The sequence below is a fragment of the Paramormyrops kingsleyae genome, chromosome 7 (assembly GCF_048594095.1).
Source record: "Paramormyrops kingsleyae isolate MSU_618 chromosome 7, PKINGS_0.4, whole genome shotgun sequence".
NCBI classification, from domain to species: Eukaryota; Metazoa; Chordata; class Actinopteri; order Osteoglossiformes; family Mormyridae; genus Paramormyrops; species Paramormyrops kingsleyae.
Window position 1 is genome coordinate 3,240,002 of NC_132803.1, and position 16,859 is coordinate 3,256,860.

The 16,859-nt window shown below is 43.2% G+C and overlaps 1 protein-coding gene and 1 long non-coding RNA gene across 3 annotated transcripts; one reads left to right on the forward strand and one right to left on the reverse strand.

The window, feature by feature from the left end:
* Positions 1-1,516: 1,516 nt before the first annotated feature.
* On the reverse strand, positions 1,517-16,697 carry LOC111861177 (RING finger protein 122-like). Of its 2 annotated transcripts, none has more exons than XM_023845556.2 (6): positions 16,408-16,697; positions 10,715-10,853; positions 6,119-6,164; positions 5,710-5,751; positions 5,444-5,523; positions 1,517-2,555 (listed from the first exon to the last, which is right to left on the reverse strand). In XM_023845556.2, exons 2-6 carry the CDS (start codon positions 10,822-10,824, stop codon positions 2,441-2,443), a joined length of 393 nt encoding a protein of 130 aa, XP_023701324.1. In that variant the 5' UTR covers positions 10,825-10,853; positions 16,408-16,697; the 3' UTR covers positions 1,517-2,440. The 2 variants fall into 2 exon arrangements, with proteins under 2 accessions (XP_023701324.1, XP_023701323.1); XM_023845555.2 differs by having other exon boundaries at positions 5,444-5,526; positions 16,408-16,693.
* Positions 5,288-8,176, forward strand: LOC111861178 (uncharacterized). The gene is made up of 2 exons (XR_002842180.2): positions 5,288-5,555; positions 7,172-8,176. It is a non-coding gene; the product is annotated as an uncharacterized lncRNA (long non-coding RNA).
* Positions 16,698-16,859: the final 162 nt, after the last annotated feature.

Genomic DNA, 16,859 nt, shown 5'->3' on the forward strand with positions numbered 1-16,859 from the left:
CAGCCAATCACAGCCCGCATTTTAGAAGGTTCCGGGGTCCTGCTTTCGGCTTCTTTTAAGGTTCGGCGGCTCTGAACAGAGCACAGAGTTTTACATGTGAAACCCGTTTTGCTATTTCGTTAAGATATAGAATTAGAAATAGAATTTTGTACTGTCAGATGATTTTAATCCTGTCATACGCCGTTTCAGAGATGGTGTTAATAATCTGGGCCGTTTTAGAATAGTCCTACTAATGGAAATTTCCAGAGGCATTTGTATTATTGCATTACTGTTGAAACATATTGTCTGAAAGTCAGAAAAATTTTAATGTTAATTCCAAATGGACGTATTTATAACTGAGGGTGCAAAATTAGTGGATCGATTGTGAAAACTAGGTCCCGTTGTCACGGTTTATAATGCTCAGCTTAGGTCGAGTGATGTAAAATCCCATAACCACAAAAGAAGCTCAGAAGTCGGTTTACAGTTAGATAGGTAATAGTATACAATGTCTGCATACGATTTATACTTTCTTGCTCTGATACAGTGTGTGGAGTTTAAATGGCGTTTCATTTGGGTTCTCTCGTTTTCTTCCAAAGACACGCAGGGCTAATTGATGTCTCTGAATTATCCCTGAGTTTCTGTGGACCGGCATCCCATTTAGTCGACCCCGGACCTTGTGTCCTGTTCTGCTCCGGGCAACCCTGACCCGGAGAAGCGGATAGAACCGTGTTTCTCAACCCGGTCCGAGAGCTGGGAGGAAGCTAAAACATGTACTGTCTTAGGGTCCCTGAGGAGGAGGTCGGGAAACGCCGGGTTAGAAATTAATAGACCGACATTAAAAGTAAGGGCTTCCACACAAATGTAGCTCCTGAGTTAATTAACCATTTAAGATTCATTTTCGCCTTATTAAAATGCTTAATTGACCTAGTTACCCATTTATTTGGCTACCAAAGGAGAAGAGCTCTGAGTCACTTCGACAGGGGATAGTAGTGCGCTGATATAGGGTTTGGTAATCAATTGACTGCTGTGCCTGTGATCAGAAAGACCAAATCCCTGTTCAGCAGAGTGATGTCACCATAGAGCCCTCCAGCAAGGCCCTTAACCCCAGTTACTCCAGGGAAAGGCTGACCCCACCTTTTGAAATGTCTGCTATATAAATGAAACTGTCTGCATTAGTTCAGCATGTAAGGCATGACATGAACACATGAATAAGTCATATGCAAGTATCAATTTAAGGCAGTTCATCCAGTATAGTCTATAGAGAACTGCACTGTATAGTCTTAATTACACATAAAAGCCCCTTTTGTGGGTAACGGGGAATGAAACTGTTTATTCTGCTGCGAGTCAGCCCACTTCCCATGGTAAAGGTGAAGTGCTGTGAGATGCTATGTGAGAATATGAATTGTGCTGTGTTCTGTTCTCAAAAATGCAAACGTTATCTCCAGAGCTGAATCATGTTTGCTCATCCAGTATGCAATGATTTTGTGATTATTATTTAAGCACAGACTACAGCAACGTAAGTTCAGTAATCACTATGTTAATGAAAAAGATTTGTATTTCTGTTATTGTATTTCCATTACATCTGTGCACGAGTGTTACATGAAATTATGAATTGCAATTATATAAAATGTATCACCAGCAGGAATCCTTATCTTTTATATCACTGAAAAACCACCTTATTCTACATTCAGTTTATTTAAATTTACAAAAGCATTATATATTTTTTTTCTAAATGTATTTTTTAATACATAACATTTATTGATGTAAAATTACATTTCTGGATAGGAATGTCAAAGTTTTGTTGTACATCACAAGCAGGAATGTCAGACCAAGCCACACAGTGTAAATTCTGTAGGACTGTTTTTTTAAATTCCTACCCCGACACCCCTGCAGCCGTCACTGCCCACAGAGCACCCACCAGTGGCACTCCGTTTTTGAAACTGCCAGTAACTATGCTTTTTGATGACGGTCGATCTCCCATGGGTTGACGGATGTGTGCAATTTCCTATTCTCTTTCAAAACAAGGTGCTCAAAAAAAAAACAAACACTCATTTGAAAAGCCTGCTTTTGAAAGTCTGTAGAAAAAGGTTCTCGGCAGAAGAGAGAAATGTCATGATTTACGCTGTTTTGCAGTCCGGTGCAGCGCACATGTGTGTCCTGCTGGAACAATCCAGCCGTGAGGGAACTGCCCCACCCCAAGCAATATAAATGTAATCTGGAGTCTCAAAATCAGGATTTTAATCCATTGGCTAGAAACCATGCAGAGATGCCTGAGAACCCAACCTGTAGCTCTGTTGCATCCATCCCAGCTCTTCCTTTAATGAGTAGGTCTATATAGGTAGGGTTAGGAGGATGGCTTTATAGTTCAGGAGGGTTAAGTAGGGAGACATCTCCGTTTTGCTGTCTTTTCTTTGGTAGTCCTGCCCGGGACCGTCCCAGGTGATCGGTGGAGTAAGGCCTCTCATACCAGCTCGTCCAGCAAGGTCCCCAGGCTGTGACGCTGCTCGTGTGGCCCAGTGATCGGCTTGTTGCACATGGGGCAGACACAGCGCACCTCCAGCCACTTCACGAGACACCTGGGTGTAGGTTTGCACACACGCACACACATGAACAGGAAGGTGGAGGTCAGGAGGGCTCTGTCACACTCTGGGGTTATGCCCCTGCAAGATCAATTCTTGACACATTATTCAAAGGCCAGATCATCAGGGAACTGATCTGCGATCAGCGCCAGCACATGGATTACCCTGCAAAGGACTTGGCCGACCTGAGGAGGGAAACTGCGCCTCAGTGCCTGCTGTGCTGAGCGGAGGTTTGCATACACAGAGCAAGCTGGCCTTTGGTTCCCTGGTACTTTAGCTTATCTAGCAGCAGGTGGACCTCAGGGTCCGGGTCCAGGCATGAGGCTGGACCAAAACGACTTGCAGCAAGTAGCTTCATCACATTCAGACATGAAGGACATTTCCACTGGCTTACAGGAACCGAGCTGCACTGCAGAGAGAGACTAGTTACAGTGTGGTTCCAGCTGACTTCGGTTTTCCACTGCAGAAGGGTTGGCTCAATAAAGGCATTGCCAGGTTTGGTGAGCGACGGTGATGTAATGCCAAAGAGATGCTTATTTACTGATCACACGGTGTATATTATGATTTATGTGAAAATGTGCAAATTTCCACTAGCACGTCTGTCAGAATCACCGTCATGTTAGCATTAAATGCTAGCGCAATTAGCATTAGCTTGTGTAAATTTGCATTACGAATCCATTCTGTTCAGCTGTTCTACAGTACAAGTAGGTGGTTGGAAATTTAAGTTCCAGGTTCTGGGGATGCACCGGTACATCGTGATGTGCAATACTGCTAGGAGGGTATGTGCTGGAATATTCTGAGCACCTGCAGACGGCACAGCCACAATGGTGCACACTCACTGCACACCCACCCCTGCACACATGACCACGGACTAGCGCGTTCAAAACTTTAGAATGATTATTTTTAACCACCGCCCCCCCCCCACACACACACATCCAGCTGCATCTATTTTAAACAGAATCATTCCAGATGCATGCATGTGATGCCATTTTCCCTTTTAATTGTTCAGCGGAGAAGTTTGTAGGTCATCCTGAAATGACTAGCCAATCAGGTTTTATTATGAAACTCTAAACATTCCCTGCCCAATGCCTGCGTTGCTCCCAGGAAACCCACCCCTCACCTCTGCTCCACCACTAATTGGTCTAAGGCGTCCCATCCCTGCCATGCAGAAGGGATTCCTTCAGTTTACTCAAAGCCAATGTCTGCAGTTCCTCATGCTGCATCATAAAAACACATGGTTTTACACTGGGGAGGTACCAGTGCTCCCTGTATTCATTTCCCAGTGCCTCTAAGGGACCACAGAAGGACTGGAGGTTGTGGTGTTGCAGCAGCAGCAGGCTGTAGTGAGTAGTGTGCGCTGCCCTTAATGCAGAGGGCTGTAGGGAGTAGTGTGCGCTGCCCTTAATGCAGAGGGCTGTAGGGAGTAGTGTGCGCTGCCCTTAATGCAGAGGGCTGTAGTGAGTAGTGTGCGCTGCCCTTAATGCAGAGGGCTGTAGGGAGTAGTGTGCGCTGCCCTTAATGCAGAGGGCTGTAGTGAGTAGTGTGCGCTGCCCTTAATGCAGAGGGCTGTAGGGAGTAGTGTGCGCTGCCCTTAATGCAGAGGGCTGTAGGGAGTAGTGTGCGCTGCCCTTAATGCAGAGGGCTGTAGGGAGTAGTGTGCGCTGCCCTTAATGCAGAGGGCTGTAGTGAGTAGTGTGCGCTGCCCTTAATGCAGAGGGCTGTAGTGAGTAGTGTGCGCTGCCCTTAATGCAGAGGGCTGTAGGGAGTAGTGTGCGTTGCCCTTAATGCAGAGGGCTGTAGTGAGTAGTGTGCGCTGCCCTTAATGCAGAGGGCTGTAGTGAGTAGTGTGCGCTGCCCTTAATGCAGAGGGCTGTAGTGAGTAGTGTGCGCTGCCCTTAATGCAGAGGGCTGTAGTGAGTAGTGTGCGCTGCCCTTAATGCAGAGGGCTGTAGTGAGTAGTGTGCGCTGCCCGTAATGCAGAGGGCTGTAGTGAGTAGTGTGCGCTGCCCGTAATGCAGAGGGCTGTAGGGAGTAGTGTGCGCTGCCCTTAATGCAGAGGGCTGTAGTGAGTAGTGTGCGCTGCCCTTAATGCAGAGGGCTGTAGTGAGTAGTGTGCGCTGCCCTTAATGCAGAGGGCTGTAGTGAGTAGTGTGCGCTGCCCTTAATGCAGAGGGCTGTAGGGAGTAGTGTGCGCTGCCCTTAATGCAGAGGGCTGTAGTGAGTAGTGTGCGCTGCCCTTAATGCAGAGGACCTATGGTTGCATGAACACCTATGCAGCATTCTCATGTCTGAGCTAACATCTAGGCTGCATTTGGCCCCTCCCCTGCGTGAGCTGGGGGCCGCTTGCGGTTGCCTTCAGAGATATCTGACAGACAACAGATTGCTTTCAGTTTCCTCAAAGCTAAAAGCTGTGGGCATGGAGGGTTAGGGTTACTGGCATGATTTGTTTGTTTGGCGAGCTGGTACAGCTGCACCGACGGGTAGGTGGACAGACGCGTGGATAGATAGATAGATAGACAGAAAAACAGGAGGATAAGATAGACAAATGGATGAAAGATATACTTTATTGAAATGGACAATTCTGGTATCGCCGCAGCGCGCAGAAAAAAAGTGCATAAGTGAAAAGACAACACAGAGCACAGAAGACACTGCTACAGAAATCTGTGGTGGTTTTTCATTGAGGGGGGTTAGGTTATGCAGGTATGTGCCTGGTTAGCGAGCTACCACTTCCCACTGAGACATAACACCACACAAGGCAGTCTTGCACCTGTTTAATTTCTTTCTTTCTTTCAGGCACAACTTGGGCTGCACGTTCTACATGGACCTCACTTTGCGTGGGATTTCAGCCTACACTCACATTTCGGGTTACGGTTCACACTACTCACTTCCTGTGGAAGGCATGTTGGCATGGCAACACCCCCAACTCTTCTTTTAGTCTGAAGTCCTCCAGACAAACGGCACACGTCTGCTGCAGTGACATCACAGAGGCATGAAAGGGTGAGCACGGGGGGTGCATAGATCTCACCCCCCTGTTACTTTAATCCTGTGTTTATGCGTGTATGACATTTAGCACACAGCTATCAAAGAACATGGATAAACATTTTAAACATCTGCAAGTTAAAAAAGAGCAGAGCAACCGGCTGGGTCTTACCCCATGTAGATTTAATTTCTTAGTATCTCCCTTGAATACAACCTATAAGACATTAACATCAATGGAAATAAGTCAGGGCCACAGTTGAAGTTGTCCTGTTAAGTCCGTCTTATTGTTAGCTGGTAAGCTGCCACAGGTTCAGAATACTACTATGCAATACTTAACTGGCCCATGAATGTAAGGGCCATCTAATGTTATGAACTCCAGCTGCAATATGGTGAAATCACACCTGTCATTTATACATGCAATAAGGTACATTGCATTTGCACCAATGCACTACTGCATAATACAGCTGCATGCACCACAGAGTGAATAGTTCACTGGTTTGGATGGAAGGCCTGTTATATTCTTACTGATATCCTCTAAGAAGCCCCACCCAGTGATGGATGTTGGGGTGCGAGGACCTTACCTCCTTGTATCCGAATCTCTCACTCTGAGCCTGGTGCCTAAGTTTGCTGTGGAGGAAATGAGACAAGAAGGCAACAATCAGACTGATGCAAGGTACTCAGTAGGAGGGGATGTGAAGGCAGATCCTGGCAGCCAGCCAATCCCCATTCAGATCCTTAAGAAATCAGCCAATCCCCATTCAGATCCTTAGGAAATCAGCCCATCTCCATTCTGAACGATTTTGAAATCAGGAGTGTCTAATGAAATACAAACACTGCAAGGCAGGCGCGTAGCCAGTAATGGGCCAGGGCAGCACTGGCCCGTCCACATTACTCCCTGGCCCACCCAGGCAAGTTTGATCAAAATACATTTTTAGTTTATTTTTATTATTCAAATGTATTAAAAAATATATAGACTATGTCTATGCTGGTGGTTTGTCCAGCCTTTATTGAGCACTGTTGAACATGATGGTTAGACGGTGTTTTGTTATTGCCTTTGCCGAATATTGCAAAATAAAGGTGTGTTTTTGCAGTTTGTTTGTCTATTATTTTTTCTACTCTCTAAGGTTTAATTATTATTTAAGTAATATTTTTTCTAGGAAAAAATATAGGCCCGCTCACTTTTTCAATGGCCCGCCCAAAATACAATTTCTGCCTACGCCACTGCTGCAAGGACTGAATTTATGGTAACACTTCACTTGAGGGGACACAAATACTTAGTAGTAACTCAGTTACTACTGAAATACCAATCATGAACAAATATAATCCCTATTTAAGTTGAATGATGCATCACAATTCATTAACTCGTGCGTCATCTTAACCATCCTCTGTCTCGGTGAAATATTGCAAACGCTGCTAGTATCCAGATTGTCTGTGTAATGCGAAGGTCAGATCCACCCCTCTTTCACAGTTTGCCAAATTAATCTGATGACGTGTCGTTCGTACCAAAACAAAACCAGGCGTTATATAATGGGTTTTTAAAATTTGCTTAATTTGTTTATTTTGCGCATGAGCTTGCATTTATGTAGTCGAACAGCCGAAGCCTTGGAACTTGACATATTTCGGGTTTTTTTTAGGTGTACAACATGTGGAGGCAGATGGGCAAAGCAGGGATCCGCACAATGGTGCTTCCCACACCCGCCGCGTCAGGCCAAAGGACTGCAGGCCCGCGGCAGCTGCAGAGGAAAAGCAACTGCAGACGTGCCCGTGGCTCCATGAATCATCCGGGAATACCAGTTATCCGAGGAGGGTGGGAGAGGTTGTTGTCCGCATTCCCGGAAATCTGTCCCCACCGTCAACCATCAGCACCGGTTCACGGGTTTCCCGTTTTTTTTTTGTCAACGACGTTCTGTGAAAGGAGCCCAGGGAACAATTCTGTGCCCCGGACTTTATTTATCCCGTGTTACGGGTGCGATTCCTTTGTTGTATTAGTTTCTGCAGCGCAATTACTCACTGGTAAATTTGCACCTGGATGTAACATACGCCGTCGTAAGTGGAAGAATCAGATGATAAGTCTCCGTTTATCACAGGGCTTCTAAAATGACATTTGCCAAGAAAATAAATCACTTTGTGTGCCTGATTTAGAAAGAAAGAAAAAAAAAGAATAGGACCTTGTTTCGTTTCAGAAAGCCATAAATATCCCGGCGGACAAAGGCAAGCGATAAAGATCCGTCCCTAATTGTCTGAATTAGGAAGCACTTAAAGGGCGCCACCAAAGTCTGCCATGTGCTCCGAAGACCCAGTGCCTTACGCCAGCTAAAACCACTTTTTATGTAATATCGTTCCTATATATACATTTATGATCCATATTCTGTAGCTCTGGCACGAACACCTCCGAGTGTACGTATGTCATTGTTTGCATGCTGTTGTGACACCTGTTATTTTCTCAGCTAATATTTACACGTGATTAGCTGGCTGTTAACTATTGATTGTATTAATAATAGGATTAGTCATAATATTAAACTGGATGAGATCGACATGGCAAAAATGAATAAGAACGCTGACGAACGATGTCTAGACCTGCTCAGCCTTAGTGACGGCAATTAGCCGTCACGGACGATTAAAACCTTGCGCAACTTTTATTTCAGCTGGTGTCGTCGTGATTACACGGAAAGCAACAATACTCGTGGATGATTTAAGATATAGGCCTATTTCCGCAAATATATAGCTTAAGAGCACAAATATGAACATGGCATTAAAACCTCTGTCACAGAAATGTCAGACTGTTGATTTTACGCTGACCTGTTAATGACAGACTAGATAAGGAATCCTTTACACCAGGGGTGGCCAATCTCATGCGCAAAGGGCTGGTGTGTATGCCGGTTTTCACTGCAACTCCCCAATTAGATTACTAATTAGAGGACTGATTGGCTGAAGAGTCCTCACACCTGGGTTTGAACAGCTGACCTACAGGTTATCCCAAAAACCTGCCTACACACCGGCCCTTTGCGGATAAGATTGGCCACCCATGTTTTACACTGACCAAATACTTTATAAAGAGTTTAATACATGTCATAGGATGACAACTAAATAGTTTTAAAGTCCTCTATCTCAAGAAAAGATGATCTGTTTTTCATTCCTGGGTAACAGACTTGTGATATGATCATGCAAGAAAAAAAATCCAGCCCTTGTGAGTGAGAGAACCTCTAAGGGTTCCCGTAAATGTAAACAAAATGTTTCCTTTAAAAAAAAAAACTGTGGGAGAAATTAGAGATAGTAGGCCAGCGAAACTGACTGCAAGCACTGATTTTTGTTAAAGGAAAGCCAGCCCAAACAACATCTCTCAGTCATCTGCTGTTCATACGCCTCTAAACAATATTCAAGCCGGCTCCGTATATGTAGCTATCTGGCTGGTCCCAAATCCTGCTCCCTCTGCCTTCTACTCAGCAATCGAGCACTGAACTTTGGTAATCTAAAGATCAAAGCCTGCTAACTGCCTTTTGTTCACATGAATGGTTTTTCCTTGAACAACTGCAAACTATTTTTTTTTTGCCAGACGGATGAAATGTAGTCCTGTGACACTGGGGCAGTGACAGGACACTGATATCCCCCCCGACCTTTCCAGTGACGTCTGTCACCGTGATTTGGGGAGGGGGGTTTCCTGCTGTCAGATTTCCTGCTTTAGCTACAATTCCTGTCCTCAGACAATGGTATCCAGGGCTCATCAGGGAGTTCATTGTTGGGAAGAGCTGACCGTTAGGCAGATGGAAGTGCCTCCGCACGGCCCGACATATGCATCTTCTACACCTTTACCAGATGTTCAAGAGTAAGAAGATGCACGTCATCCAAACGTCTTCAGAGACGGGGCGATTCTGCCTGAACTAGGGGGCAGAGAATGCTGCCCCAGCGAATAAAAGGAAATTCGGGTAACTGATGCCCTGGTTCGGAGTGACCCTGTTGGGTATCCAGACCTGCTTAGGCATGTGGAGCTCAGCCTGCAGATTCCTGGAATCACTCTCCTCACACACGGTCAGGAACTTTTTGCCAGACTCCCTGGGAATGTGGCGTCCAGTGTGGCACACAATTTGCCGTGTGATTACTGACCTTTCAGGCTGGGGTTGCTGGTGGGTATTGGGGGAGGGAAGGGTCAGGTTTGGCTGAACAGCAGACATCCATAAAGAAGCTTAATTGTTGATCCAGGACTAGCCAGTGTCAACTGTGGTACAGGGCTGAAAACTGTGTGTGTGTGTGTGTGTGTGTGTGTGTGTGTGTGCACCTTTAGGGTGATGGTGGGAACACAAAGTTAAGGATTCCTAGGCTGGGAAAAGTGCAACACACCCTCATGGGAGCAAGACGAGTTGAGCAGAACAAGAAAAAGCAGAGATATTAAATTTCTATTAAACCCTTAAAGACATTAAACTGACTCCAAATCAGCAAACAATCCAGAACCGCCCCTTTAAAAATAACAAGTTAAGACTGTGCTTCTTTCGGTCTGAAGGAAGCTTTGCCTTTATTTAGGCATGGTCACGTTACAGGGCTTCATTGTGGAAGAGAGAATGATCTTATTTTCCCCCCATATAGATTTGGTATGAGTAAATTAATACTGTACAGTAATATTTAAGTCCCAAGATGGCCCTGATTTACCCCTTTGGTAAAGTACTCCCTTAAAGTGGCATTTACGAGAAAGGTAATAATTTAGGCATTCCATTCACATTTTTATGACCAGCATTTAGGCTGTAGCACAGTCAGTAAATTTCTTTGTCATACAAATTTGCTGTAAGATTGTTTCTTTTTCTAGCAAGGAGGATTACAAACCAAAGGTGAGCTGGTCCGTATTTTTTATTTTTTTTACTTTTTACATTACAGACAGCTATATATATAGACACGCACACACACATATACATATACAGCCGCAGTAAAAATTAAGAGACCACTCTATATTTTTAAACAAATATGCTACGCAGAGCAGCAGGTCGCTTTCAGGTTCAATATTTCTAAGACAGCAGGACGCAAAAATAAGGTGAAGCAGGAGACACTGGGAATTGGATGCAATTAAATTTTGCTAAACAAGATGTATGTAGGAGTCTTGTGACAGAATAAACTTTCTGGTATGCTCCTTAATTTGCTAACTGGTGTATTCAAACAGGCCCGTTGTCACTCCACCCCAGTTCAGCCATTACCCTATGAAGTAGCAGCAGAAGATGAGGCTCAGGATGAAGACGAAGATGCCCGTCCCAAAGATGACCATGTAGATGTCCAGAGGGATGTCTGGGAAGTTGATCGGCTGCATGGTGCAGACACTCCCTGGTCCCGGACTCCCTGCACGAGGAAGACAAATGTTGGTCAGATTTCAGCTCCCTGATGAATCATTCATAGATGATTTTAGTGCTTCCTAAACAATTGCCTGCTAGGCTAAGCTAACGTGTCTCATAGTCAGGAACAGGGATCATGGCTTGAAAGTGTAAATGGAGCATTTGGCAGATAACACCCCCAAAACAAAGGGGAAAATTAGGGTAATTGTCAGTCAGCCCATTGGGGACATAGGCGGACTGCCTGTCGACTTAGCGAGCCGATTTATCTTTGTCTAGGACGGTGGGCGAGGGCGATGAAGCTCACCTAGGTACCACATGGGGTTCGACTGGTACTGATCAGGGCTCTATAGATGCAAAGACCAACCTTCAGAAAGTTTTGGGTGCACAAATATTAAAAAAGAATGATTTTTAAAAGAACAATCAATTTAACATTCCTTTGATGTGTGAATTAAGTCCAGGTTGTTTTCATACACAAGGCATGCCTTGTTTTATGAAGGCCGTTGGTCACCCGGCCCTTTAAGGCCAAAGCGCGATGACATTCCCCTGACAAAATCAGTCTGACAGGATGTCGACGATCAGCCCCTCGTGGGTGGCCAGGCTTTCTGATCGGTAGGACGGAAATGTACTATCCTCATATCGAAAAGGTCCCATTTTGTTTCCTGAAAACAGCATCTATTCATCTGCAAACTGCTACATCTATTTCTTTCTTAAAGGCTACCATGACAACCACTGACATACACATATTTTTGACGTATATCTAAGGATCCTTATTTTAGCCAAAAGGCTTGGTTGTAGAAAGGAGATATATATATATACATACACACACATACAGACACACACACACACACACACACACACACATATATATATATAAACATATTAGCACTGTATTGTGGAATTTGTCTCTTTGGAAATGGTGTGTTTTGTTAGCTCTGGTGCCTTGGGAAATCCAGCCTGATCTGTTGTTCTTCTGATGGACCAGGCAGACAAGTAAATTCCGTCGTCAACAATACACCAGGCTCACGGCTTTAGCTGATCAGGCTGGCTGACTAAAAGCATGAACAAGCAGCTGTAGACGGGCCAAGCTGCTCCTTCTCAGTTCATAGCTGGAAGTCACGCACACACAGACACACTCATACATACAGACACACACATGCACAAATAAACCCCAACATAGAAAAAGCTGGGCTCTAGCCCAACTTACATTCTCTCTGCTTCTGCAACCCCCCCCCCACATTGCCCTCTCCCCTCAAGATATATTCCCTACACATTAAATATAATCTGCTCCACACACACACACACACACACGTGTATATAAATCACATACTGTAGTGGTCTCTGATAAGAATCAAGTTGTTAAAATGAATAATTGTAATTTAATACCTTAATAGGGCCCAAAAGTGACATTTATGTAACAGTATTACTGTTTGTGATGCTTTTGGATATGCCCATTTGATAAGGAGAGAGATTAGTTCTGCAGATATTGTATTATGTGGTTTATGGGGTATTTGCATAGTCTTGGCCCCAGAACAGGGTCCAAATGGCTAGAGAACAGTAACTAAGCAGCTATTCCTAAAAAAAAACAGATACTGCCCATTTTGGTTTTAAGGTTTTAAGCATCATCTTCCTAAACTGAATGAGTATTTTAGTGAATGCGTACTTGTGGTATTAATTAATAGGCTTGTGATTGTGAAATGTATGTATAGCCATAAACAGCCCATTCATTGCACTTTTTATGTCCACACCCCTCAGTTTGTGTGTATTGAATGAACAAATGAAAATGCTATTGTGTCCTGGGGAGAAAATGTGTCATGCTGCGGAACTGACATGTTCTGACGCAAGGACATTCGACTGAGCTATTGGACAGTACAGACCTAGAATCACATTCAAATTTAGGGTCATTCACATCCCTTCTCCCTTCGCCTGCAATATATACCCAAATATGAAGCAGTGTCACAGAGTTCAAGGTCGTATTGATGGGCCTGTTTGACAAAGCAGGATTACTTGCTTAGCCAGATAACTTGCCAGATTTAAGGTAGTCTGGGCTAAATGTAAGTTGATGAAAATAAGGTCTATTTAGCCCAGACCACCTTAAATCTGGCAAGTTATCTGGCTAAGCAAGAAATCCTGCTTTGTGAAACAGACCCCATGTCTTCCGGCAAGCTTGTTTACAAATATGTCGGTCATTACTAATACACTGATACAATAAACACCTGCAATTAGCAAAGGTGATTAATGCTATTATCCTAAGACTTGTAATAGCGTTTAATCTTGGGCTTGTGAAAAAATAGTTCACCCTGATCTGAATGCATTCAAGAAGGCACTCATAATAAAGGTTGGATATCCAAGTATGACAGAAAAATATCAATAAAGAGACTCAAAAGAGCGCCAGTGATTCAGTGAGATGTGTTTCAGGTTGCAATAGGTATTGTCTCGAAGCATTAATCCCTCACTGCCACGGATTGTGGAAACATGTGCTGTCAATAAGCTACTCAAATCTTTCTGTCACTGGTGAAGAATTGCAATAAACGCGGATAAGACAAAAGATCAACCCAAAACCAACAATCCCATCAATGAAAGCCAGGTAACCATAACGTTTGCCCATAATTCCTTAAGTACAACCCTAACCCTAACATCAACCCTTGCTGTGCTGCGTGCTTCTGCTAAAATTATAAAAAAATTATGAAGCTGTAAATCAGAGCCCACTGTACGTAGTCACTGTTTGTGGGTTGCTGGGACTGTTTCTGGGGAAACGTCACTGGGACGAGTCTCTTCTATTCCCCGCCAAAGATAAGAAGTATTTACAGGAAGTCTGGAGTACTCTTCCTTTCTGGGGTCATATAATTATTGAGGTAATTACATAAATGTGCAACTAAATCTAGAGTGACTGTTACACATTTGCACTGGTGGAGGAATGACTTAAGTGACAATCACCCTATATCGCCAAAAAAAACCCAAAACATCTGTACTTTTAAGCTTTGTACACTATTTAGATTTGGTTCTGTGATAATGAGCAAGTTATGCGAATGGATATTCACTTAAGAAATTAAAACTGCTTACTGCAGCCTCCTGAGATGTGAACTGGCGGAACCACTGGTCCAGTTAATGGTTTGCAACATCACCTGTCGATCCCTGTGTAGAACACTCTTTGAACTTCCACTAAAAATCGCCTGGTGATTCTGTGAAACGATGTTGGCCTTTGTGTTAAATGAGAGGCCTGAATGGTAAAGCAGAACTGTATAAATGAAACGGCCAGATGTTCCTCTCTATCGACCATCCTTATCAGATCCTGAAAAGCCTGTTGGAATCCTGCTAATCAGCAATCTATTAATCAGGCCTGGAGATGTGAGAAGTACAGTATGAAGGAGTTAATAGTCTTGTAATGTTATTTTTAAGAGTTACAGTAATGGTTAATTATGTGTCTGGCCAGTCCTCAAGGGTATTTAATATTACTCAAAACCTAAAAATGGTTTCCAAATGTACCAATTGTCTGTACCTCTGTTTCAGGTAGCCATGAGTTTGTGAAAGTGCAGCCAAAAACTGTTTTTAAAAAATGTCACAATATTAAGGTTACAAATATAAACTTAAAGGTCCGGCTTGGAATGACTGTGGAGATCAGTAGGCCTGTGAACCACTCCTGCAAGTCGATGCAAAGCAGGGGTGTCATATTAATCATTCAAATGACCTTATAAGTAGTTGTCACCCTCTCCAATCACTTCATCAGATTATAAACCTTGAGACCTACACAGTGGGCAATATCAACTTTGTAATTATAATTAAGAGATATCAGATATCTTGTCAAGAGATATTTTGTTCATGCAGGCCAGAACACTTAATGTCTCACAGCCATTTTACTCCTGCAGTTGCACAATGATGCAATTTATTTGTCCTATCTGTTGCTTAATTTCCCTGGAAGTACACGGCATGAAAGAAGATGGAATGATAACCTATTTTACAAAGATGTGTAAACTACTTTGAGAATTCTCCACCTTTCACCAACAACAACAACAACAACAACAACAATAATAATATCCCATCAGCTGTGGATGGGCCAGAAAGTCAATTAGGGATGTTTGAAGTAACTCATTAGTATTGGTGCTTTCGTCTCATAAGATGTCAATCCACTCGTCTTTTTCTTTAAGAGATTTAACATCAGTTACACTGGCGATGATGCGGGCATAAACACGTACAGGCTTGCCTGCACTATGCGCTACAGGAAATAGTCTCGATACAAAATGTATACTAACCATATAAATTCTGACATTATCCTGCCGTGGGAGGCTATTTACTTAAAAAGGTTAAATTAAGATTAATTATTTCCAAAACATGCTTGACACATTAGATTTGTACAGATATTAGCCTATATCCAAATTGGGAATATCTTGTAGTAATGCATGCGTCTGACCGCAGGTAACTAAACAACGGGCAATGTAAAACTTTAAGTTCAAGAATAGAGTTTTCGTAATTATTTTTTAAAGGTCTAAAACTTTTGTAAACGTGTTCTCAGCAAAAGTCATCGCTTAAACGGAAATATTTACGTCTTGTTACGATTAGATGAAGTGGTGACCATTCGGTTTGTTTTGACCGCAACTGAGTATTTCTCCACTTATTATTAATAATAGTATTATAAAAATAACGGCGCCCACATTTCGAAGGACGAATGTTGTTTTCCAAACACTATCATCCCGTCGATTTTGTGCCTTTGGTGTTGTTAGAAGTCGTTTCCTTTTTATCTTCATCCACCTTCCAATGAGTCATCAACGAAGACAAGCATCGGGTAAATAAGCGGTGAGTTATTACAGTACCAGCAAATGCTACGTACAGCACCGGATCGGCCTGCCTTTCAAACAGCTTTAGCAGGTACGAAAGAAAGGAGAGAGAGCCGCTTCATAATTCCTGGCCGGTCAATCTGGCATCCAGGTTGCAGAAAATTACACAGCACCCTACAGGTATATCTCAGACGTCGGAGACCCCCTGTTTCTGAAATAATAATTATAAAGCTAAACACAAATCCTTATATGTAAATACGAACCACTGTTAATGAGGTGTAGCTGTATCACGTCGCAAAAAATCGTCTTCACGAAAACTAACAACGTGGTGTTATGAAAAGCCTTAAAAGTAAAGTAAAGATTTGATAGATGCAGTTTACGCGAGGATCTCTCCATAGCGCAGCATAGTTTGCTATACTGCTAAACACGTACCAAAATAAAAATCAAACTGAGAAGACCAAGCAATTTGTTAACTGAATAGTCACATGGGATAGTCATTGAAGAGCTCAACTCATTAAACACACAAAGCGCCTAAAATGTCATATGATTGTTAAACAGAAACTTAGGCTACTACTACCGCTGACATGGCTTAAAAATCAAAGCTAATTAAAAGATTTTTCCACCGTCATACAACTTACATATGTACATACACGTAATGCTGCATGCAATTTATACACTAAGTTCCGCTGTTATTAGGTTCCTGGTTAAGAATTTGCTTGTGACAGCGTCTTCTTCACGGGGCTTTTGAGACCCCCCAAAAACACGTAATGTCAAATTGGTGTTATGCCGTACCTTTTTAATACGGTGTCCTGTTCGTTATATGTGATCCAAAAGGAAATAAAAAGTTATTAGCGCGGCGGCGATAACGTATCTCTTAATAAAAACGGCACTTGCTTCGCACGTCTGAACATGCCGCCTACATCCATTTTTGCTTCTCCACTATAACAAGACCTTGACGGCTCTTTCTAAGCCTCTTGCCAGACATCAGTGGAAAAAAGGCAATGCAACGACACCTCCTTCCCTGTAGATTTTGCATGTGAATAAAAAAGAAAAACCAATCTTGCCTTTTGCGTCTTTAGCCCGCCTACTCAGTGAGAGACGTGCACTAGAGCCAATCTCAACTGCGCTTTCTTCTTCTCTAAGCCAGATGGTTCTGTTGTGGGACAGGCTTCATTTATTAACTAAGCTTGATTCGTTTATTTAGCTACTTAAAAACATCACTCATTGAGACAAATGAAACACTC